The 26,134-nt window shown below is 38.8% G+C and overlaps 1 protein-coding gene across 5 annotated transcripts in view; it reads right to left on the minus strand.

Annotated features, from left to right (window-relative positions):
- CDKL5 (cyclin dependent kinase like 5) overlaps positions 1-26,134 on the minus strand; it is a 135,141-nt gene that overhangs the window by 31,894 nt on the left and 77,113 nt on the right. For all 5 annotated transcript variants that reach the window (XM_076356828.1, XM_076356792.1, XM_076356810.1 and 2 more), the window contains 6 exons: positions 22,141-22,186; positions 18,970-19,106; positions 15,858-15,978; positions 14,164-14,223; positions 6,686-6,776; positions 1,904-2,093 (listed from right to left, as the gene is read on the minus strand). In XM_076356828.1, the coding sequence (XP_076212943.1) occupies positions 1,904-2,093; positions 6,686-6,776; positions 14,164-14,223; positions 15,858-15,978; positions 18,970-19,106; positions 22,141-22,186 (645 nt within the window). The remainder of the gene's footprint in view (positions 1-1,903; positions 2,094-6,685; positions 6,777-14,163; positions 14,224-15,857; positions 15,979-18,969; positions 19,107-22,140; positions 22,187-26,134) is intronic.

Here is a 26,134-nt window from a genome sequence, read left to right on the forward strand (position 1 = left end):
TCCTGTGCTACAATATGGTAGTACTCACAGTTATGGTAATGTAGAAATTCACAAAGCCTAAACATATGGATAAACAATTCCACACCATGGCCTAGTTTGTCTTGTGAACACCCAGCACCAGATCCAGCTTGTAAATAATAATTTGCATGATCACAGCATACCTTCTATCCACTATGCAACAGAAAATCATCTGCTATTAAGCACTGTGCTACAGAAAAATGTACTTTTAAGGTTGTCTTATAGCATGGAGTAAATTTTTCCCACAAAATAACTCATATCACATCACATTCCAAACCAACATTTTTTGTACTATTTTTTATTTTTAAGCCATTATGCAGACTTTACTTCAGTATTCAAAAACTACTATCTATTAGAAGGCACATGTCACTGTCATCATCATTAGTATCCTGTCTTTACAGATGGGGCTAAGAAGGCAGCAATGTCTGAGGCCAAGTAATAAACCATTGATCCAGGATGAGCACAGAGACTCGTAACTCTCAACCCTGTGCTAATCACAGTCTAAGATGTCTCCTTGAATTACTGTATTTTAAAGCTACAGAATAAAGATACTTCATTTTCATCCTAAGACACTACAAAGCATTTATCCAAATAAGGTTACACTGCACAACTAGAACTGCTGTAAAATAATGTTGAAGAGGCAGTAATTTATTTTGCTTACAACTTTTAAAGTATTGCTTTCCTAATAAGGGGTATAATTTTTTTTTAATAGAAAATCTCCTCAAGCCCACTGATCTAAACGGGATCAAATACACACAGGACCTTGCAAAAAATGCTTGTCTAATCTTTTTTTAAACCCTCCACTGATGGAGGGTCTACAAACTTCAACAAAAACTCTTAGGAATTGGCTATCCTTGTAGCTAAAATAATTATCCTAACACCTTAAGCCAACTATTTCTTTTCTTATCACCACCAGCTAAACCCAATTTATGGCAAACTTTAACATGTTTTAAGACAACTAGGTCCCCCCTCTTTCCCCTTCTCATTCTCTACGTTTTCTCTTTTACAGAGTAAAACTCAAATCTTGAGTTTTAGCACAGATCAGGTCTCCTAAAGCGTTGGTATGTCTCTTTATAGGATTTTACACTAACAATTTCAGACCATTTTATCAAGATCATAAATTCACCTTTCTAAGCAACATTCATTAATAAAAAATGACAACCAAAACTGAATTACAAGAAAACATGAGTACAATCACTGACCAGGTATTGTTTAAGATAACAGAGCTACTACTTATACATTGCTTCTGGGATTTTGCCATATTGCGCATCCCAACTTGAGCAGCTTCTCCACACTACTGAGTCTCTGTCATTACATGGTATTGGCAAACCCCCGAAAGGGGAACAATGCTGTCAGGAGGAAGAGCTTTTTTACTCACGTGGCTTACATCAACTCCCCAGGAATATAAGTCAAAAGGCAAAAAGCTCTTCTGCCATAATAGCGGCATCTATGGCCCAGATTTTTCCAACATAGTAGCCTGAAGACAGCAGGCATGAATTTTCCACACCCCGAACTGACAGAGCTATGCCACTAAACTTCACAGTGCAAACCTGGCAGGGTAATGCTAAGCTGGGTTATAAATGCTAACTTGTATGCCAAAAAAAGTCAAAGAAATTAAAGAAAATTTTTAATCAACTTTTAACAGTAAAACGAACATATTTATACAACTCAGTACTGGTGTAATCAGAATTTTACTTTGAATTATGAATGCCTTATAATCTAAATATCCTATACTTACACAGAAACACATGCAATAGATAACATACAATGTAAATGAAAAGAACCTTCACAGCAACAATGACAATAGTGTAAATACTGTGTGAGTAAATTTAAAAAAAAAAAAAAAAAAAAAAAGAAAAAGAAGAAGAACAAAGCCTTCTCTTACCCGCAAGCCATGGAAGCGTGGGTTGCTGTAGAAGAGCTTCATCTGCTCAGCTGGCAGTGGGCCTAGCACCTTCTGAATGGTAAAGAGCTGGTCAATCTCACTCTCGCCAGGAAACAAGGGCTGCCCATCACTCAGCTCTCCCAGGATACAGCCTACAGACCACATATCCACAGCCTTTCCATAAGGGGCTCTGTAAAGTGAACATACAATGTTTTTCACCCACTGACACTGTCTTCTTACTGAGCTGTTTCAATTTATTGGCCATGTTTCCCATGGCCCGATTCCTTACAACACAGAAAAAATAAACTTTGATATTAAAGAAACTACCTCAAATACGAAGCCCTCTGTTTCTGCCCTGGTTTGCTTGATGTATCGCTGCTTGAAAAGGCAGGAGCGGAATTCTCAAGTACCCCCAGGGAGCTGGCTACCTTTGTGAAAAAGCTTACATACAAGAATAATCTTTTTGACTGCGAAGCAGTTACCATTCCAAGTTAAACTAGAACTAACTTCCCTTCTCTCCAGGGATTAATGACTGTGCTCTATTTTAGCATTACATTTCTTTTTCCATTGTGCTTAATAGGTGGATAGGCATACTGGGTCTGGCCACTGGGAGAACAGAAATTATAAGAAATCTTTGTTTCAGCATTCATGCAGAGGAATTTTAATTAGAGAGAAAACAGAATGCCCCTGAAAACTATTCCTTAAAAAACACAGGTGAGGAAACAATGAACGCATCATAAAATAAGCAATTCCTGTTTTGGAGCAAAGCCACAGGTGGGGTTTTGGGGAGAAATTCTGATGGGTGGCCTCTGTGCATGCAGGCGATGTTGTGTGGTTGGGAGGATGGCACCTGGTATTTTAAACTGCTAATGACAAAAGAAGCTAGGTCAGCAATGAAGAGGTGGAGGAAATTCATCAGAAACAAAACTAAATGGGGTGAGTGTTACACTGGCAAGGGCTATACTAGCTTTTCTTGAGACTACATACAAGGGTATCCAGTAGAAAAACAGGCAATGTGGGTGCTCTAGTCAGGAGAGACTACGGGCTTGAGGATGGTTTGTAAGACATGTAGGGCAGAAAATCAGAATACAGAGAATGGAAGTTTGTATGAAGAGGAGAGAGTGGTAGACTACTGCAACATTCAATCTAAAGGCACGAACGCTGAAGAAACACAGAATCTTTTTGGACAGCTTCTGATTTTCACTCTAAGGTTCTGTTCCTCAGCAAGCTTGTTTAGCCCCCTACCTCAATTGTGCAACAGCTAATGCATTACATAGTTTTGGCTTTTCATTGTTCCTACTATAGACTGAAGCAACTCGTTCTGTACGCCTGAGTTCTTGCTTGTTGAATTTGTAAAAAGTTTTTGTAGACATCCAACTTATTCCAATAATCTCTTTTGGATGTTTAGGTTTTGAGCAGAACGACCAGAGAATTCTTCTCATGTCAAAGAAAAAGCATATAAAAAGAATAAAGACCGGAACAAAGACTGAACTGAAGATGTATTTCACTGAGTCTCTTCTTTTTGCAACTTGTAATCCAACAACTCAACCTCTGTTTCAAGAGATTTTTAAGTTACAGCTGGCTTGCCTATTTCTGGAATAAGACAGCACCAGGAGTTGCAGGTGACAAATCCTATCCTAAATCTGTTCCCTTTGCTCCTTCCTTATGCTGATGATTAAAGACGTTTAGAGAGAAAACAGTCTCAGACTAAAGAAAAAAAAAATCTATTTCCCCATTGATTACTCATTATTAGGTACTTCACTTTATGGGGAGGGCACTTGACCAGAGGACTCTGTAACCCTTGTGATGATTTAGTTAGGTGAAGGTGAGAAAGCGTTTCTAGCTGGACAATAGTCTGAGTGAAACTACAGGCCCACTGAGATGCCTAGTGCTGGAGTCTACGGTAGCTAGGAAAGCTGAAGTAGGACACCAAAATTTCAAGAACCGCTTGCCTTTCAGAATCTGCCATGAGACACTGCAGTCCTTTCAAACAATCGTCACAAAATCAAAGTTTGCCCCATTGGAATAGACTGCTGACAAGGAACCGCCAGCGGCAAGGCAGAGCATGCCAAAACTCTGAAGTACTACTACTACAATGGCTCTGTGGGTTCATAATTCCCTTACTAATCTTGCATAGTGACTACTTGTGGATGTGCTGAGAAACTCAATGTTTGTTCTTCCTGTGATGCTGCTAGTCCAACCCACCCATTAAATCAGGTCTGAGTGCCAAGGAAGGACTAGTTTTTCTCCATGCTGCAAAAGGCAACACAGACGAGAACAGACTCCAGAGCCAAAGATCTGCTCTTAAGATATTTTGTGCTTGTACTGGAAAACTGAGGCTCTGTAAGCAAAACAGTTTGTGAGAGTGCAACTAAAAAAACCTACCTTTTTATTATGACAGAAAAACAAGCACATCTTTATTTGCAACCCCTTTAATCGGCAGGTTTCTCCACTGAAATGTGAAATGGGGGAAAGGTTTGCTGTAGGCTGGGGCCTTGGAGAACAAGCTAGGGTTACAACTGAGGAATGGGCTAAAACTCCTTTGAGGCAGGGACCATTACCTTACCTTGCTCACAAGAATAAAGAAAGCTGAATCACAGTTTAAGAAGTTTCCACTATTTACTCTGTAGTCAAACAGAAACAAATCAGAAAATGCCCATATCTTAAGGCAGTGGCAGAGTAAACTGCAACTTTTTTGTTTGAAAAGGCATGCTCAAGACTCCTGTTCTGCTGACCGTCAGGATCAGTCTTGTCAGATCATAACAGGCAAACAATGCAAGTGTGATGTGGCTGGATAAATGAAATAACTCCTATAGGACAGAAAGACCACAAATCAGAAGTACTGTAGTCTATTCCTGCACAAATTAGATTCTCCAAAACATGTTTTCATCTAGTAATTTGCTGTGCCTTAAAATCTACTAGCTTTTAGCAATATTTTGTCATCAAAGGGTACAGAGTACTCCACTAACAGTTACCTGAGGCTCTCCATAGTGAGTAGATTTTGGATGTTCTGTGAATAATTAGGCAGCGATTTCTTTCCTCTTCTGAAATGTAAGTCTTGAACTTTATCGCAAAACAGAAACCTCTCTGGGACACATTTTAAAAATTGAAAAAGTAAAACTGTATTTGGTAAAATGTATATATTTAATAATCCTGGGAAGACTTTTGAATATTAGATGTTTATAAAGATTTGATAAATACAGGGGAAGGGGGAATGGGTAAGATGAGTGTCTGGGAAATAGAACACGATTGCCAAGAAACAGGCATCACTTTGTGCCAGAAAAACTTGGCATTAAAAATATACACCAGCAAAGTTGAGGTCATATGCATTAAATACACATACCCCCTCCTTTCTCTACAAGCTAATCAAACAAATTTAGTCAATTACAAACAGATGTGATTCCTGCTAAATTTCCTTTGGTAACGGAACAGTTTTGAAAACTGCAGGTCAGATTAATACTACGTCTGTCAAGCTTTTCATTTTTCCTCCTAAATCCTCATTACTACCATAGACAAAGAGTAAAACTGATGCTTTCTTTCCAAGTCTTTTTTTATACTTACATATACACATACACACACGCACTTCGCTGGAAGCTTAATAATACCTGTTTTCTCCAAAATATGAAAAACCAAGCTTTGAGGTTTTTAATGGCAACTTTAACATACTATTCTACATATAACAACGCAACTGCCTACCAATTTTATTAAGGTTAGCACAGCTCTGGGAATACTGGGATGACTTTGACAGAATAATTATTACCTAATGCTTTATCTATTGAAGAAATGTCTAGTTCAGTGTTAATCAAAGCTTCCAACAAAGACTTATTTCTCAGCAGCATGAAACATTTTGCTTAAAGAATCTTAGGAGTGACGAATACTTTTTTGGTTCATCCTGTGGCTAATAATTCCTTATTTCTAGAATATGTATATATAAGTACATATATGCTATACATACAGAAATGGTATTTTATGAGAGTGATCACGTAAGTTTAGAATAATGCACTGTTAAACTTGATAGTAATGGGAAGATCACATATAGTAGTTCTCCAGTTATTTTTGTCTCTTCCTTTGCCCTTCTGTCCTATGAATTTGTTTGTATAGTATCTGAAAATCTGTTTAACCTTGTGAGGTAGTAAAACACTCATTTTACAGATTAATAAAAGAGTAAAACTAAATTGTCCGGCTGAGGCTACTCATATAACTACTGCTTTCACAGGCAATGCAAAACTAACTTCTCAGTGCTTTATTAAAATGATTCATCTAGCCTCCTTCAATAAATTCTTCCTGACTAGTAAAAAGCTAGCACCATCCTTCTCAGCCACTTCAGCAGTGCTGGTAAAGGGTAACTGGGAATGAAAACCAAGTCATAGTTTTGACCCAAAGGATGAAGAGAACTAGGAGTGTAGCATGGTGAAAGCTACACTGCCATTGCTATCTGATGTCCACCACAAGGCTGATGGAACACGTCAGGTTACAGGACTACCATGGAAACCTCTTCTAAAGGGAATGGGGTGGGGGCAGGAATCTGAAGTACATCTGTTATAATTCAGCTTCATATTTTAATCAGTTAAACACCGCTCTGCTCAAGACAGGTCAACATGTCAATGATCCATGCCGACTCTACTGGAAATGAAGAAAAATTAATGAAAGTCTGGAAGCCTCTTGAAATCTTCCCTTTAAATCAACCACAGCTCTCCATGGGTAAATCTTATAAAAGGTGCTTGAAAAAAATGTAAAGAATCAGTCAAGATTTATCATGGCAGTTCTACAAACTGTACTTACCCAAGCAAGAGTTCAGGTGAGCGGTACCATCTGGTAGCCACATATTCTGTATAGTTAGCATTGCTTCCTTCAGAGAGATTACGAGCAAAGCCTGTCAAAGAAACAGCGTGAAAGATTATATCCTATTTTAAATACAATATGCATATCACCACTGATTTTGACAGTAAGAGGTCACTCCTATTTATATAGAAGCAAATTGTTTACAACCCCTAGTGCAGAATGATGTCTTCAACAATTGCTTGTCTACTGAAATGCAAGCTTTTATTGCTACGACAGTGAAAGCATGTCTGCTTTAATGACTACTTTACTCGTGTACTCTCCTCAGAAGCCTATGGGGTTTTGCTATGACTTTTGGTGCCTTGCCATAATCAAAACAGATTGATAAAAGTTACCTGTCAGTATGCCATGCAAGCTATTGAACTGTTGCCACTAAATTTCACTGAGATGCTATTTGCAGAAGACTCATAACATTAGAAACGTAACATACGCATGGGGAGTAGACTCTTCCAGTCATTGATCTTAACTACTACAGTCTCATTGCATTCAATTTTTTAAACTGATCAAGAAACTATGTATTATTCTCATCTAAGGACACTCCCTCCCTGACCTGGCAAGGAACAGGGTCACCTCCCCAAAACTACAAAACGCAGGAGTCTACCAAAGATCAGCAAAACTGCTTTATATCTGCATTTAGCTCACTCCACATGTGTCATCTTTCCACCTGCTTTAGCATCACATTCATAACAAGGGTCTTAGTGAATTAGGATCAGAAACCAAGTCCAAATTAACTTCCTCCTCCACATCATTTTATTAAGAATAATTAAAAAAAAAGTTTACTTATTTGCAATTGTACCAAAACTTAACTTCTGTCCTAAGCCATAACAATTAAGACCACCGACCGTGAGAAGAGTGCATATACTGGAAAACTCAGATGTGTGAATGATTTATATTTTTGTTTTCATTCTCCTCCGTTTATAAAACATCAGCCAAGCACCACAGTAGTGATGTTACTGGATTCTTCATGTAGAAGTACTCTAGGGCAGATGCTGGCATTGTTTTCAGAAAAGTATCAAGCATCTTACTGTTTTCAAACAAATGATTAATAGTAAGGTGAGACAGCACAGACAGATCTCAGCAGCAAGACTCCAGATGTGTAAGCTCCTTACTAGAGCTCAAACTGAGACAAATTTTTGGGACTGAAATGCAGAAACAACATTTTCAAAATGCTTTCTTACTGGCATGTGACATTAAAACTTGGTCCAAAATTCACTTCAGTGAAATGACTGTAAGTCTTTCCATTATTGCACGAATGATGAAGAAAGAATAAAAATTCCAAAGCGTTACAGAGGTGTAGAGGCATAATTTCATTTTCAGAATCAATAAGTGCTACTCAAATTCAACAGTCGTCATTCTTTATCTCTGAGTTCTTACGCAGAAGCTGCCAAAACTGCTTTTCCCACACGACTATGCTTGTAAGGTTGTAATTTTTTAAATTTTTTTTTTTGTTAGTATTCTGAAAGTGTATATAATTTGGCAGCTTAGTGTGGAACCCAGCCCCGCTCACCCTTGTGGAATGCTAATTTAGTCCAAGTTGAAGTAAAGGTTTGGATGCAGATTATTATTATTATTAGACTAGTGATTTGAGAAAACAATGATAAATTTTTTACTGACAGAGGTTACAGCTGTTACTTTTTGCAAGATACCTCTACCTTCAAGTGTTAGTAAACTAAAAGGCATGTATGATGAGGAACAGATATTTCAAACTTGTCCCAAAATAATAACAATTCTGATCTGTTCCCGTAAAGTCTAATGAACGTTTCTGATGCTGCTGGAGAAAAGCTGGAAAGGAATTTTTTTATTACATGTAACATTGGGTTTGGGTAAATTTCTAAACATTTCTATATTTAGAACTGCTTAGGCAGCCCTGTTTCTGTTTCAAATTACATGACCCATCTGATTAATCTTGTCAGTGAAAAAATCATTCATGTGTTTAAAGAAGAGAGGAAAGATAACCAGGAGCTACACTGAAGAAATGGGACAGCCAAAACGAACAGTGGGAAGTTCCAAACTGAATTGGGGCAGGGGGGAGGTGTCACATGATACGAATAAACACATGTGCTAACGTAACGTACAAGGCTGGCAGCCCACCAGCCCATGTGTACCAGAAGAATCAACAAGTCAAGGATGCATCCTCCTCCCTCCAGGCCAGTCTATTGGAACTTGGTCTCAGCCGCTACTATGTCCAGAGATCAGCAGCAGCTAACATGGTCTGAAAAAAGGATCAGCTCCCAACTTTACAGACTAGGTGCAGCACAGACTTGATGTGGCAAGACAGAAAGGAAAATTATCATCATGGGCTTCAGTGTCATCTATACATTGTTGGGTGATGTAAGAAACCATTTTATGGTTTCACTACTGCTCTGACTCTATGACACCATGCTGAAAGATGATGAACAGAATGATTCAAGAAAGCATAATACCTTCCTAAGTGCATGATCACTTTTTTTTTTGTCATGGTGGAGTTAGCTTATTGTTCCTTCCTCCAAATTGTGCTGAGGTATTGGGAAGAATTTTTTGATATAAAAACATGAGAAGGTAACTAGGGAGAAGATTAGACCAAAGTCTAAACAGTGAGAACGAATAGATCAGAACATGAAGACAGAAGGCGATTTGAGTGAGAGCAACTATGAAAGCAATAGTTTGCAAATGCATCATGATGCAAGGAGGGAGAACAAGCTAAATAAGATATTTCAAGAAAGGGCTTTAAACAACTCAGAACAGGGTAGGAGAGATGTCAAGGAAAAAGGTGTGAGGAAAAAAGGAGAAGATTGTCAGTTTCTTATAGAGAAATAAGGCAAATTTAAGTTAGACGTAAACTAAAGCATTCTAACATTAATGACTTGTAAGTACTTAAATAGGTGCCTAGGAATACTAGGGAACCTCCATTACTGAGAATTTTAAGAGTAAGCTAAGCAAACACCTGTCAAGAATGACACAGACATGCTTAATCCTTCCTTTGAGTAGGTGGAAGAGCTAGAGAATTTCTTGAGGTCTTTTCCAGTCCTGTGTTTCATGATTTCCATGCTTACGCATCATACAGAGTTTAAGAGATTGCTAAAACAAGTAATTTTGAAGCCGTGGTGTTGAAACAGCACACACACTTGTCAGAAAGCCTAACTATTTCCAACAGTCAGATGCATCTGCTGTAATTGGCATTTTGTACTGTTCTCTTTTTTCCACTTCTATTGGCAGAAATGACACCCACACAACATGTGTCCAGGCAAGCACCACATTCAATCTCATTTTTATCTAGCACGATATGTACAGAACACGTGGCACCGGGATTATGAAGAACTATCTTGTTAATAATTTATGAACTTTTCTATTCAAACTGTTTTGTCCACTGGGCTATTCGGAAACACCCAGTTACTTCAATATATGCATTGGGATGGATGCACAGACTTTTTCTTGGTATTTGTTATCACATGAGGAATGTGGTACTGCATGTGACAAGTACCTGTGTTCCAAAACATGATTTAAGTTAGGTAGGCAGACAGCATACGTTAAATCATGTTAAAATGCAAATTTTTATATCCTAATCTGTACATGTTCAGGAAATGCTTGTGGCTAATACTGTTCTGACAGACATTTTACAGTAACAGCTTAAGCTACTAGCAATAATGTCAATTAGCAATAAGGCTAAAAAATTAAAATTGATCCCAAATTATAAGAGTTGCTTGGAATTTTAAATTCAGCTAAATCTGAAACACTGATCAAAATTCAAACTAATCCACATGAACAGCAAGAACAACAGAAATTCCCGTAACTTAGTTTGCCTTCCTTGAGGTTGTGCCGAGCACTGTGAGTACACTGTGATTGCATGTCTTTTCCAACAGCAGAGGAGTACGTGGCTGGAGTGTACGGCGTGAGCAAGCCAACAGAGCAGAACATCACTGCTGACAGAATTCACGTCATCTATACCTAGTGAGAAAACTGTCGTCCAGAACACGATCGTACCATTTGTTTGCCTTTTTATTTTCCTGTAATACTGCTGCACAAAGGACATTGACATGAGTTCACATGCACAAAGATTTGTTAGCTGATGGCATATAGAATCATAGAATAGTTTGGGTTGGAAGGGACCTCTAAAGGTCATCTAGTCCAACCCCCCTGCAATGAGCAGGGACATCTTCAACTAGATCAGGTTGCTCAGAGCCCCGTCCAACCTGACCTTGAAGGTTTCCAGGGATGGGGCATCCACCACCTCTCTGGGCAACCACTTCCAGTGTTTCACCACCCTCGGCATAAAAAACATCTTCCTTCTATCTAGTCTAAATCTACCCCCCTTTAGTTTAAAGCCATTCTCCCTTGTGCCTGTCGCAACAGGCTCTGCTAAAGAGTTTGCCGCCATCTTTTTTATAAGCCCCCTTTAAGTACTGAAAGGCCTCAATAAGGTCTCCCCAAAGCCTCTTCTCTTCTCTAGGCTGAACAACCCCAACTCTCTCAGCCTTTCTTCAGAGGAGAGGTGTTCCATCCCCCCGATCATTTTCGTGGCCCTCTTCTGGACCCGCTCCAACAGGTCCGTGTCTTTCTTCTGCTGAGGGCTCCAGAGCTGGACACAGTACTCCAGGTGGGGTCTCACCAGAGCAGAGGAGAGGGGCAGAATCACCTCCCTCGACCTGCTGGCCACGCTTCTTTTCATGCAGCCCAGGATACGATTGGCCTTCTGGGCTGCGAGCGCCCATTGCTGGCTCATGTCCAGCTTTTCATCCACCAGTACCCCCAAGTCCTTCTCGGCAGGGCTGCTCTCAATCCCTTCATCCCCCAGCCTGTATTGATACCGGGGGTTGCCCCAACCCAGGTGCAGGACCTTGCACTTGGCCTTGTTAAACCTCATGAGGTTCACAGGGGCCCGCTTCTCAAGCTTGTCCAGGTCCCTCTGGATGGCATCCCGTCCCTCTGGCGTGTCGACCGCACCACTCAGCTTGGTGTCACCTGCAAACTTGCTGAGGGTGCACCCGATCCCACTGTCTATGTCATTGATGAAGATATTAAACAGTACCAGTCCCAATACGGACCCCTGCGGGACACCACTCGTCACCAATCTCCATCTGGACATTGAGCCGTGGACCACTACCCTCTGGATGCAACCATCTAACCAATTCCTCACCCACCGGACAGTCCACCCATCAAATCCATACCTCTCCAGTTTAGAGAGAAGGATGTTGTGAGGGACTGTCTCAAGAGCCTTACAGAGGTCCAGAAAGATGACATCTTTAGCCCTTCCCATGTCCACTGATGTAGTCACTCCATCATAGAAGGCCACTAGGTTAGTCAGGAAGGACTTGCCCTTGGTGAAGCCATGCTGGCTGTCTCGAATCACCTCCCTGTCCTCCATGTGCCTTAGCATAGCTTCCAGGAGGATCTGTTCCATGATCTTCCCAGGCACAGACCTGAGACTCACTGGCCTGTAGTTCCCCGGGTCTTCCTTTTTTCCCTTTTAAAAAGTGGGGGTTATGTTTCCCCTTTTCCAGTCAGTGGGAACTTCACTGGACTGCCATGACTTCTCAAATACGATGGATAGTGGCTTAGCAACTTCATCCACCAGTTCCTTCAGGACGCGTGGATGGATCTCATCAGGTCCCATGGACTTGTGCACCTTCAGGTGCCTTAGATGGTCTCGAACCTGATCTTCTCCCACAGTGGGCAGCTCTTCATTCTCCCAGTCCCCGCCTTTGCCTTCTGCAGCTTGGGCGGTGAGGCTCGAACACTTGCTGGTGAAGACCGAGGCAAAAAAGTCATTGAGTACCAACTCTAATGGTGAGTGTTACTTTCAGGGGGGACATCCCCCCCCAAAAACCCCTGAGGGAGGGTGAGGGCCAGGGAAGGCTCTTCCCCATGGCCGCGGAAGGAGGTGGGGGTGAACAGTTCCCATAAGGACCCACTCACACCCCTATTGGCTGTTCCTGCTTGTGATGCCTTTAGCCCCGACTGGAGCACACGTTGGTCAGGGGCAGGCACTGCCCGCTGGTTGGTTGTTAAGCTCTGCGCAAGGCAGCAATTGGGTCCCCTAACCACCCAAAGCTGGCACAGCATGTGAAGGGGTGGAGAGGGAGCCAGGCGTATGCCACACCAGCCTTCGCCTCCTGGGAGAGCCCTGGCCCTGCCAACCCCAGTGGGGTTTGCTTCGCAGTGGCAAGGCCCTGAAAATAAGTGTGGGGTAAGGGAAAAATCCTGCCCCACCAGCTCTGGGCAAAGCTGCCAGGGCAGGCTGGGCACAGAGCTGCCAGGGGAGGGTGGCCACAGCGGTGCAGACAGGAGGCCTGTGGACACCGAAAAGGCAAAGGCACCAAGGGCACCGCGCAAGGGCACCCTGGTGTTCTGTCAGAGCCGTGCAGTTCCTTACACTGCAGAATAAATTGCCCTTAATTCAAAGAACTCCTAAGGACCAAATCTTCTAAGGCTTTTCCTAGAACGGTTATTGTTTCTGAATGCTTAAGCAAAAATGCCTTTAGGATTAAAAGAAATAAGCAGCACTGCAAATGACAAACACCTTTTTTGTGTTCCTCAAAAACCATTTCAATCTATTTTTTTAGCAGTTCTTCTTTCAATTCAAAATTGCAGAGGTTTGAAATGACAGTTTTCAAACTGCTCTCACTGAAAAGTGCCCATGGGTAGCACAATGGAATTAGTTTTTATTTACCAAGCCAAACTGTAAGCTTCTTAGAGGGAACAATATTTTATTCTGTGTTTATGTAGCATTTAGAATAAAAATACAGATTGTTGGAACAGTGTACACTCCGCCCTGTTGTCTTCTGGGGATTACTCACATGCGCAAAGTTTGCCTTGTATGTGGGTGCTGATTCTACAAAGCCTTAAAGTTGACATTAAACAGGTATTGATAGGTCAGGAAACATCAAAGTTAACATTACACATACAACTCTATCCTCCAGCTGTTCAGTCATTAATCATATGTGGACACGATTCCTTGACTAACATAACAATAAAAGTTGATCTAAAACTACACACATAACTGTCCATGAAAGCCAGTGGTTCAAAAAGTATATAAAAAGTGTTAGTTTATTGTGTCTTTACTAAACAAGGAAGAATTATCTTCTCTTCTACGACGCAGGCCAGATAAACCTTCAGTTTTGCTAGCATCCTAATCAGCTTATCATTTGTGCTGTTCTCAGCTGAGTGCCAGTAACACTGCTAGTAAAAACCTTGTCAAATATAGGAAGAGATAAATGTAGCATCTCTATTGAGATGTTCATACAGGTATTTCACAAGGTATGCAAATTAAGCTCAGAGAACTTTCAAATTAAAGTACACAAACCTGAAGAAGTAATCAATTCTGACCACTTTAGTGGGTTTTAAACAGTACATACTGTAGAACTCTTATAAGAATAAGGCAAAACTCCACTGCAAGAGATTTTCTTTAAAAAGGTAAGAAGCAGGTATCTATCCACTGAACTTACCAAAGTCACACAACTTCAGAACATCATTGTGGCTTATTAAGAGATTCTCTGGCTTGATATCTGGAGTATCAGAGTGAGAGAGAAAAAAAATAATGCTGTTACCGTCTCTTTAATTTTGAACTTTGTCAACAAATATTATTTCATTATAACATATTTAGAGACATTCATGGAATCATAAATGAAGCATTACAAGAACAACTGCTAAACAGCTTCCAGCAATTCAGTTTGTAAACATGCAGAATTAATTTTCTGCCTTTTGAAGTCTTTTAAAGTGTTTCCCAACAAAATATGGGAAGATAAAAGGTGCTTACAGCTATTCCTGGGCAGCAAACCAATATGCAGAATATTGCATATTGCAAAATAATACAAAGAACTGGCATTTAATTACCCTGTTAACCAATAAAATGTTAAGTGTGTCGTGCTCAACATTTTCAGTTATGATGATCTTCTCGATCACCTCTTGTCATTTGTTTAGAAAAAATATGTTGCCTAGCTTTAAGACTGTTTTTTTATTCCTATATGGATATTGTTGTATCCATATGTGGTATATTTTTCAAACTCTATTTTACAGAATATTTTCAGACTCTTGCTTATGTTTGATCAGTCTCAAATATAAATAGCATATTGTATGAGAATTTTAATTCATTGGAAACGTTACTCTTGCAAAGCCACAAAGCAAAATACAATTTTATTAAATCAGGATAAAATACATAAAACTAAAGTCACACATCAAGTATGTACTGTAAGTGCTTTAAGTTTAGGGGAGAAAGTAAACATACAGAACTGAACGCATGGCAGCTGGGACGAACTGCCTTAAGAAGTAAAACACAGGGGACCAAGCTTTAAGTTCTGCATTATTTTTCTCCTAATATTCTATTGTCAGATTCAAAAGGGAAATGACAGTGCCATGAAATGTTTAAAAAAATTCCTTTACCTTTGGCAACATTTGTACTGCAGTTTCACTTCGCTGTGCATGTGATACAATCTTTATTCATGCCCCAAAGACAGTGGACAGCAAGCTTTATATGTAGATGAACTTACTTTTAAAATGATCTGAAGACACGCAGCAGACTTAAGACCCAGCCAAATTTACAGATTTTTTTTTTTTCTGTTGATACAGAATCATAGAATCGTTTAGGTTGGAAAAGACCTTTAAGATCATCAAGTCCAACCATTCACCTAGCACTGCCAAGTCCACCACTAAACCATGTCCCTAAGCGCCACATCTACACATCTTTTAAATACCTCCAGGGATGGGGACTCAACCACTTCCCTGGGCAGCCTGTTCAAGTGCTTTTGATAACCCTTTTGGTGAAGAAATTTTTCCTCACGTCCAATCTAAACCTCCCCTGGCGCAACTTGAGGCCATTTCCTCTTGTCCTATCGCCTGTTACTTGGGAGAAGAGACCAACACCCACCTCGCTACAACCTCCTTGCAGGTAGTTGGAGAGAGCAATGAGGTCTCCCCTCAGCCTCCTTTTCTCCAGGCTAAACAGTCCCAGTTCCCTCAGCCGCTCCTCAAGAGACTTGTGCTCTAGACCCTTCACCAGCTTCGTTGCTCTTCTTTGGACACAATATAAAGCAATTGCTCATATTTATGTTAAATGCAAATTACTTCAAGCTGTAACATCTTTCCCTTTAGAAAGCAAATTCCTACCCAGGGCTTATTTCCATGTGGAGAACTACACACTTACCTCTATGAACAATATCATTCTTATGGCACCAATGAATTGCTTTAATTAGCTGGTAGATATAGCTTTTCACTTTTTCTGGTGGAACTCCATTTGGCATTTCTTCTAGCAATTCAAGCATATTCTAAATGTTTAAAAGACACATTATTTAAAAGAGTTATACTGTAGTTGCTAGAAGAGAACACACTTTCAGCATTCTGAAGCAACATACTTAGGCCAGCGAGCCTGGCTATGCAAAATCAGTAGTTTAACATTCAAGGAGTGTATTTTAATCATAAGCATACTATTAGCTGTTTTCATTCTAGAGGAAGCACTTGTGAAGACAGCACTCCTGAAAGGTGAACCACAAATATACCACAAGTCCTTAAAAGACTGTCATCAAACCTCTTGGCCTAAAACTTCTAAAAAGTCATTTGGTTACAAAAAGTTGCTTGAACAGAAACACCAGGTTAGTGTGGCTATATGAAAAGTTTAGAAGAGCACAGCATTTGGTAAATATCCGACTGTGCTTTAACATACTGTTTTCTTCATTATTAAGCTAGTTCTGCTGCTTTGACATAGCAGGGCCACGATTAATCACAAACCATGTCTGTATGTGAATGGGCATAGTTAAAGCAACACAAGCCTGTTAGTGCAAATGAAGTAACAGATATAAAAATGCCTCATAGGGGCATAAATAGTAACCTAGAGAGTATCTTACAGCTATATATCAGCTGTATTGATCTTCGATATATTTGCACTACAGTAAGTATGGCCATATTAACTGTTTTATGGATATACTTAGGGAAGAAAATAAACTGACTGTTTATACTAGTAAATTTCCTCTTTGAAAAAGGACATTTAAATTCCCGTTATGTTAGCAAATGTCTCCAGTTTTGCACAATTAGAAGTACAATGGAGTTTGTACTCTGAATCCTGAATGAATAATGGGGCAGCAGCAGCCCACGTGAAGACAGAAAGGTCTTATTTACTGAATACTGAAATAGAAATAAGTTTTTTGACTATATTGCCTTACACAACTCATTTAATGATGGACTTGAGCATTTGTAGATTTTTAATTTAAAATAAATTTACCTTGTCTTTGACAAACATTTTCTTTAGCTGTATAATAAAATTTTTGAGGTTGCTCTTGCAAGGTATTTTAATGAACGTAAATATAAGACAAAACAAATGGAGACACTGATAATATTTGAAAACATTTATAAGTTTTGCAATCTGTGAATAAATACTGGAACTTATGTGCTTGAGTTGAAGTTTCCTTAGAAATACACTTCAGATCTGAGAAAAGGAATTTTCCCTTAAGGAACCGTATTGATTTTAGTTAGACTTGTCCACACAGAAGCCTGTGGATCTGGCTAAGTCAGGAAGTTAGTGTTACAAATATGAACCAAAATAGTAGCATCAACACAGCGAGACATAATCCTATATGAAGACATTAACTAAGGGAATGATGAATAAAGGAGATTAGACTAAATGTGAATTTAAGTAATCTGGATTTGAGTATTGCAGAGCTAAGATTCCCTAAAGGACACAAGGTGCTCATCACCAGTTAAAACAAAAATTAGCCCACTATACCACATTTTATTTAATTCCTTCTACTCTTCCCTCATCCAAAAATACAGAAATCATCCTGGTCTTCAAAGAAACTATTGTGGAAACTATTTGACATAACTGAAAATGAGAAACGTTCATGGACTACGAAGTTTAACTGAAAATAAAGGTGTCCATTAATACAGAAATTACATTAGGCACAGACTATACATGATGTCTACATTTATCATTATATTCTTTTATTCTGATGCAAATAATGTTGGATATTTCAGCCTGGTGTTTTTACCAATATTAATAATTTTTAAAGTATACTCCTTATCAGATCAATTAAATGTCTTTTACTTATGCTGCTCTTCCAACCCACTACTACGGCGAGCTTAGCCAAGTCAACTATAACACAAAATTAAATGTATGTTCTAAGTTGGTGTGTGATCAAAGACATTCCACGTGTCTGGAACAATTACAAGGAACATGGGTGGAACAAGTCAAGCTTTGGATGTAAGATCCACCACATTAGAAGTTGCTGATCTGCTGGTGAAAAACAAAACTGATTTCTGCCAAACTGCGGGCTAGTATAGGTCACCTCACATTATGCAACAAAGTTATACGACATAATAAATTGTAAACTGAGGTAAAGGAGACACAGTATTTAGGGTGAGGAATCTTTACACAAGAGAGAATTGACTGAAGAGGACTAGCACTCAGCTAGACTGCAGCATCACACTGGCAGGATATTAAACGAAAATTTCAATTGAGGGAACAATAGCTCATGAAAGCTAGATACACATACATTTAAGCTTGCATTTATTTTTACTGTGTGTATCTGAATACCATCTAATTATTTCCGTGAAGAAATGCTAAATGGTTAGAATACAGAGGGAAGGTCTACCTTTATCGTGAAGGTTGCAAAAATAACGAAAGACTAATCTGTTCTAGGTTGTTTCTCCCTGGAAACAGACCAGGATGCTTGGCAGTAGTAGGCCAATCTAAGGAAATTTTGGAATCGTTTCAAATGAGGTCAGGATTGGAAATAATGACAGTGATCTTTGCCAAATCCCTCTAAGCAACTATTGATAGTGGCCTTGTTACAGAAATATACAAACAAATCCTATTTTTAACAGGGAATGATGGAGAAAGTTGAAACAGATTCCAAGGTCAAAAGTCTATGATCTTGTTTTGAAAAACTACGTCAAGATTCATTACACAACATAACACAGGACAGTTAATCAGCTTTACAATTAAATTGGACTATACAGTTTGGATGGAAATTTTTCTTCAAATGATATGTATTCCAGTCTACATAATTTGAACGTGTTTGTGTTCATATATGGAAGAACTTTTTTTTTTGAAAGACCAACACATGAAGTAAAAACAATAGTAAAGTTATCAGTGTTGCTTTCTCACAATAAATGTCTAATCACAACAACTCAGATTGTATTGAAGTTTCTGCTGTTCCTCTTTATAGATTAGAATAGCTTAATTTTTAAAAGTAAAAGTAATTTTAAAGACTTTTCCAGCAAATTGATGATTTAACTGTGGCAACGATAGTACAAACTCAACTCACTTTTTCCACATATTCAAAAACTAAGTATAATTTTCCTCTTCTTCTGAAGGCTTCCTTCAGCTCCACTATGTTCTCCTGTTTCAAAGTGCGAAGCATTTTAAGCTCTCGTAAAGTGGTTTCTTTGACTTCTTCATTTTCTAGAGTGCAAAGTAAAAGTGACAGAGTAAAACTTATTAAAAACCAAAACAAAAACCCCAAGTAACAAATGTTATAAATCTTTATTTTGAATCCCTGATTAAATTATCTGTTTCTAGATATTACAGAGAAAAAAGCTTATTATCCAGCGTGGACTGACTCTGCTGCCTGGATGCTTCCGCACTGTAAGAGAGGTAATTGAGGACAGTGCTATCATTATGCAACCCTCACAGACTTCCCATCACTACCATCTAGGTTTTTCAGTGGCAGAAAAAGTCATAAGAAACAAATCATTTGCATTTCTATCTTTTTCATTATGAAGAGCACTAATATGCTTCAAAAAATATGCATGTATGTGTACAGACACATCCTCCACCCCACAAATACGTCACATGCATGAAGCGCTGGTAAGGTTAATATGTCCTCAGCAGAAACACTGGAATGCAAAGCTCATGTTTGAACAATGTCAAAGAAATCTATTTGATTCTAAAATAATTTTATTCTCCAAAAGCCAGACCGAAGCACTGATCTGTAAGTCCTGTAAGCTTCCCCACAAGGCTTTTAATGGAAATTCAACAACGCAGACCAGTGTAGTGGCCACAGAGGGCAATAGAGCAAGTGTTAATTCAACAAAGCCTTGAATCTGATCCTGAGGAGTCAAGAAATTCAACTGTTTTTTTGACAATTTAGTTGTCTGAAAGTTGTTCAAGGAAGAAATGTTTTACTAAAGCTTCATACGCTGCTTATCATCAAGGGGCCCTGAACTGACTGGGTTTTAGAGGATACAACCAACGAAATGTCAAGTAAACCAGATTATATTAGATTTTATTTTTCATTTAGTAAAATGAAATCCATTAATTCAGTAAATTTGCCCATGCACATGTAGAAGCAGGGTTCTTAATCTTTTAGAACTGTTATCCGCAACAGAGGGACATTAAATGGGATATGATTGCATGACTTCAAAGCTAAATCACATTTGTAGGTCATGTACCACAAAGACAGTCAGAGACAGAGGAAGAAGAAATAGGGAAGAGAAACTGTTTTTCCAAGCAAGCAAAAGGCAAAAAAAGGTTTGCAGGGGAGAGAGAATAACACAGGTTGTGCAAACGCATATAATTATCATCAGAAGAGAAGGAAAAAAAAAAAAAAATTGAAGTGTAGCAGGAGGGAAGAGGAAAACAAAATACTATCATCACAAATGTTTTGATTAAAAAAAATATCATTTAGAGCAATCTAAATCATTTCATTTTAAAACTAAGTGCTCGGTGTTGGCTTGCATCAGCCTGATCACATAATTTCATCTATAACTAGACACTCTCTTTCCAGTGTATTTATCATGCATATGTCAAACAACAGCAAAAATTCAGTGAAACAAAAATGGCAATAGAAACAATTACAGTATATTCAGATTTGTAATGAACTACCATGTTAAAGAGACAGATGTGAAATAGGGTGAATCAAATCCATCAAAAGAACTTCTGTCGTATTTCCAGAAACTTGTAAACAACTAGCTACAACTCTGAAAAGCAGTCATCAGCCATATAAACTGATATTACGTAATACTCCTGGAAAGCCAGACCTAATGGCAACGTTACATTTTTTGTTTTCATTTTTTGGTAGACAGGCTAATAAAATAATCCTGTTTAGGGCTTAACACTGAGATTCAGTCCCTAGGATCTGTACTGAATAGCCATATCAAGATCCAAAAAGCAATTCTAAAGTACTCTAATGACCTGGTCAAGATGATCACCACAATTAAACGATCTCCTACATTCTTTAACAGGGATTTTAAACAGATTTCTGAATAGCAGAGCTAAAAGATTCATCAAATATACCCTTCATGTATCTGGCAAAATCAGCTGCAAAGCAAGAGTTTGCATTGCATAAAACAACAGACACAAATCTGACTTGGCTGTGCCTAACTGACTCTGAAAATTACAGTCCTTGTAACCAACCACACCTCTATGGCCACCAGTAATCCTATAACAATAACAAAAAAGAAAAGTTTGCTAAAATAAAGGGGCTGCTGTTTCTTCAAGCCACATCGTTAGCTTTCAGCTAAAGCCTTGGTATACAACAAATGATAGCTGCATCACCTCAGACTGGGTTGACTCCTCTTACTACTTGGCTTCTCCTTCTGTTTGTGCTAGCCCAATAGGGATCGGGGCTAGCTTCTGATATACGCAAGGTAGCCTATTGCTCTCGTGGTTGATTGCCAGTTTTGCCTATAATAGGGTACTGGGATTCACTGTCCCCCAGCAAGTGCAGGTCAGAGAGCCAGTCTTGTTTTGGACAGATCTTTGGTTTTATTACTGCTGGGTGAGGAATAGGTGTGTGCAGCACTGGCAATAATTTCCATGTCTCCTGCCTTCTGCCATCCACTTTGCCACAACAGCAAGCCTTGCAGGAGCCAGCTCTTCCCCCCTCCTTCTCAGCAAACTCAGCAACACTGGAGAATACACAGAGGCTGCTGTGAGGGGACAAAAAGCAAGTTTCCTGTAGAGAGTGGAGCCTGCTAAAGGGAGGGCAGAGCTGCTGCCTCACCACCCAGCTCCCTCAAATCCTCCCATGGATCCCTGAAAGCTCCCCGATTCCTCTTCGTACCAACAAACTTCTCAGTGACTTCTCTCAGTCTCCTCCATTTCCTCCTTCAAGTTCCCCTAACATTTAGACCCCCTTCCACATATGAAGGGTGATAAAGCCCAAAGACTCTGCAAGCCACCACTACAAGAGGAGTTTTTGCCATTTTCTGATCACATCCAGTCTCCAAGGGATAGATCTTACTACCGTGTATGGCACCACAATCTGAGCCATATTAAGATAGATGCACCAAGGAAGAAAGGTAGTTGTGTAGTTGGAGTGTATAATGCAGTCCCTAGGCAGGTATGAAGGAGCAAGTGCCTTGAATATTCACAGAGCTAATAAATCATTATAATTTTTAAATCATGTCTTGATATATGAGACTTCTTATTTTAACTGGAGAGATACTAACAACATAGTAATTGACATGAAAGCATATGCAGCAGAAAAGGTTACCTTCACTGTCCTTGAATTTCTTGATAGCCACAATTTCATGTGTCTCCTGTAAAACAAAAGCAAAGAAAGGGAAATAAGCAAGAACTGTTGTGTTTTCTCTTGTGTTTTTTTTTCCCCCGAGCATCAGCTAAATTAAAAAAAAACAACATCCAGAGAGATTTCACAATGCAAAACAAGATTAATTAAAAATTTGGTAAATACCTCAGTGATCAGGCCAAATGCAATACAAAACCACATATAGCAAATACATCACAATTAGGAACCCCAGTATGAAAAACAAAAGTTAAATGCCAAAAATTCATATTTAAATTCCTTGTACCAGATAGCAATTATATTTTCAGAAGAGTTGTTCCTGTGACTCTTGTTGGTTAGTTATTCTGAAAGTCAAACAATCTTTTATCTGACCAAAGTATAAGTGTGGGTGCTTATCTTTGTGAGCTGAAAGGAAAATACTGTACTAGCACGTGGGTAAGGCTTACAACGACACCTGTAATTTTGGTTGTCAAAAGTTTTTGGGTTTCAAAGTCCAAATACCCACAAAGAACATAATTTTAGGAAAGTAAATTCTCTGTGCGTCCTAAAAAACCAGTTGTCATCTTAAGGGACGCCTATCCAAAACTAGAATCGCTAATTACATTTGAGTGTTAATCTGTGCTTACTATACAGTCATAGGTGATAGCTTCTTAACACCTGCCTGCCTTTGCATTCCTCTAGTATTCTCTATTCTCACCAAACCTGCTCATCATAGGTCACATTTTTCTCTTAAATGAAGACATTTCTCTTGTCATGTGAGCAGGAATGCATTTAGCACATGGCCAAAGTGTAGCCAACATGACATGACTAGTGCATGTATGTTCATACAATGATGCAGCACCTGAATTTTAGTAACATGATGGCGAAGAGGTTTTAAGGTCACAGAGTAAGGGGTGTGTGAGCAGATGTGCAGTAGGCTACTTGAGTTATTTGACGAGCTAGATTTAGCTTACACACTTCTTCCAAACTTCACAGCTTTCAAAAAAAATAACAATATCTCACTATTAATAGCATACAAAGGCTGGACTGGAGAACAGCAGTAGAAGAGTGAAGCCCTTTTGGAATGCCTGAAGACATGTGCATAACCAAGTATTGAATAACACAAACATCTACTCCATTTTTCACTTCAAATCGTCATAACATATGAACCTGTAAAACACCTGATCCCATTTAAAATAAAAGCACCTGGAAAGACTACTGTAGATAGTGAGTAATGCCTTTTAAGGCCTTTAAATGAAAATCAGTACTACTATGAATAAAAATCAGTAAAAATGAGTTTGCATATTCATATTGTATCTGTTGGCTGTAAAGTATTATAATGTAGAGTAAAACTTCACCAGGCTGAGAACCCTGTGGTTTGACCGAAACAAACATAAGACTCTCTATATATTTGTGTGTGTATAATTTGCATGTTTAAAAAAAAAATCCTTTGATCATCGCTCATAATATCTATCAGAAAAACTGGGAAACATTATGTTGTGTATTGATTTAAGTGACCAAACTATATCTACCCTGCGTTGAAGAAGGTTAGTTCAGCAGAAGCAGCACATGCTACTAGCTCCTAGAGAGGACTTACATTGCTTTTCTGCTACCGAATCCTACCCTTCATATATAGTGGTCTAATCTGAAGGCTGATACTTTACATACATTCAGCTGAGATACTATGAAGGTCCAAGCACTATCCTTTGCTCAACCAATTTTACAGAACAGAAAAGAAAGGGATGCCAGAACTGAGGAGATAATACACGTTTCAGGTTCAGAGCCATTCTGAAAGGCTTGTCTACAGCTTTTATGTCAAATACAGTTCCTATATATTTTTGTTTCAGGAAGCTTATAAACTGAATGGTCTAAACTAAACTGAACAGACTGTTTTACTAATTATATTGCTACTACTAAGTTATAGTATTGTTATATTAAGTAACTAACTATAGTAATAATAGTAATAGTTATTTGCACTATGGAGGAACACTGCTAAGAGGGTGAGTACATTTAGCTGATTTGACTTCTGGTATCTACTGTTAGGTGCTTTGGCTAATTAAGCCTCTGAAAGGTTTTTCAGAAAAGGAACACCATAATTGGTCTCAAAAGCCTCTGCTGACTGTAACATGCCTATGTTTAGACTGTGCATATACCATTTTGCAGATAAACCAAATTTATCCATTAGCATTACATTCCTATTTCACATGAAGGAAAAGAAAAATTTGTAGATGTTTCGGCAACCATCGAAAGGCTGTATTTTTATTCTCAAAGTAACGGCTAAGTACACTGAAAGAAATGTAGGAGTTAAAAGCTGTTGCCTCACACAGAAAGCAATTCTGCACCATTCAAGAAATCTAGTCCATGTGGCTTCTCTGCCATATGCTGCTGTCCCTGATGTGTACAGTGAATGTGATTATTTTGGAAATTAAGTTTTAAAAGCTATTGGGTCACAGTCTTGCAAAGACTTACGTAAGATATGCTATCAAACGTCCTGTAGGATTTTGACTATTCTAAGTATTTAAAGCACGAGTGGCTCTATGAAGAACAGGAAGATAAAGACTTTAGCAACACACATATGGAAGAAAAAGTTATCCAAACAGTTCAAAATACTCTAACATTTAAGAAATTTTCATTTGAAAAGCTTTATCACTTGTATTATTTCATTAGACTAATTAACGTTGTCATAATTAAGCGATCAAGAATTTATACATAACATATTCTCTATCTTGGGAAAAAAAAACCAACAAAAATATATTTAAACAACTTGAAGTGAAACAACACCAAAATGAGACTAGACAATAAGTGCTTTGAGGAATTGCACTAGTAACATTTTGTTCCTCCTTCGGGAGGGACATTCTTGTCCAGGTTTCTTGGAGGATCTCATCCTATCTAAATGGCATCCTCTAGGAATCAGCTACTGGTGAAGCAGTCAAGCCAAAGCTAAAATGGATACAAGGACACTGAAGATTACTGTGCATAGATTTTTAAATACAATGCACCTGCTTGTCAGAAAGTCTGTAACTTCCCTATGATGTGGAACACCTCCGAAATGGTAGGGTTTGGGAGTGCTCCAACAGGCAGAACAGAAAATTGAAGCTGAGTGCACATTTCCCATTTCTTGGTTGAGTGCTCTAAACCAACTAAATAGTTTATATGAGGTGACATAAAAATAGTAGCTCCTCATCGATCATATTTTGAACTAGTTGCCAAAGGAAGAATCCACCTCAAATGCCCTGTTTGTCTGTCTCTGTTTGCCATCACTACTAGTAACTTTGAACTAGATGTACAGTTTCAACCAAATTTTACAGAGAAATGCAAGTTTTAAAAAGAGAAAATTTCAAAAAAATTTCTCAAATTTGTCAGCCACATACAGAATATCCTTCCTTGGGGGAAGAAAGCAGTAAGAACCCAATATCCTATACATTGTATGATGTTGCAGCAGCATATGTAGACTGTGCAACGAACTAACATGCATAGCTTTTGATCAGCCATTGTACATAATTTGTCATTTACACAAACTAATACAGAAGGAAATTGGAAAACATGGAATACATTTTGCATATGGACCAATTCAGCAGGCATATAGCAGGGGTGGTAAGAGTACGCTTCCTGGATTAGGAGACAGATGCTAGAGCTGTCAGACGATGCAGGCCCAATCTGAAGTTTCAAACAAGGACTGACACACACTAGGTGCAAAGCAGACACCACATCACTAAGCCCTGAGAAGATGGACAGAATCGGGGATATGAAGAAAAGCAGAACTTTGAATTTTCACTGTTGAATTCCCTTGTTGCTCAGATTCCTGTGGGAATCTGAAAGGTTCTTTACAGACCAAATTTAGATTTTGTTTCTTAAAATCTTTATTTAAAAGTCCTTTTGGAGATCTGAGCTCTTTTGTGGATCTGGTTCTCTGCTCCTCAAAAACAGTCCAAATTGCAATTCCCCAAAAATAAAACTGCCATTCTCTAAAATATCTTTTTTG

Source organism: Aptenodytes patagonicus, chromosome 1 (genome assembly GCF_965638725.1).
Source record: "Aptenodytes patagonicus chromosome 1, bAptPat1.pri.cur, whole genome shotgun sequence".
In the NCBI taxonomy this organism is placed as follows: domain Eukaryota; kingdom Metazoa; phylum Chordata; class Aves; order Sphenisciformes; family Spheniscidae; genus Aptenodytes; species Aptenodytes patagonicus.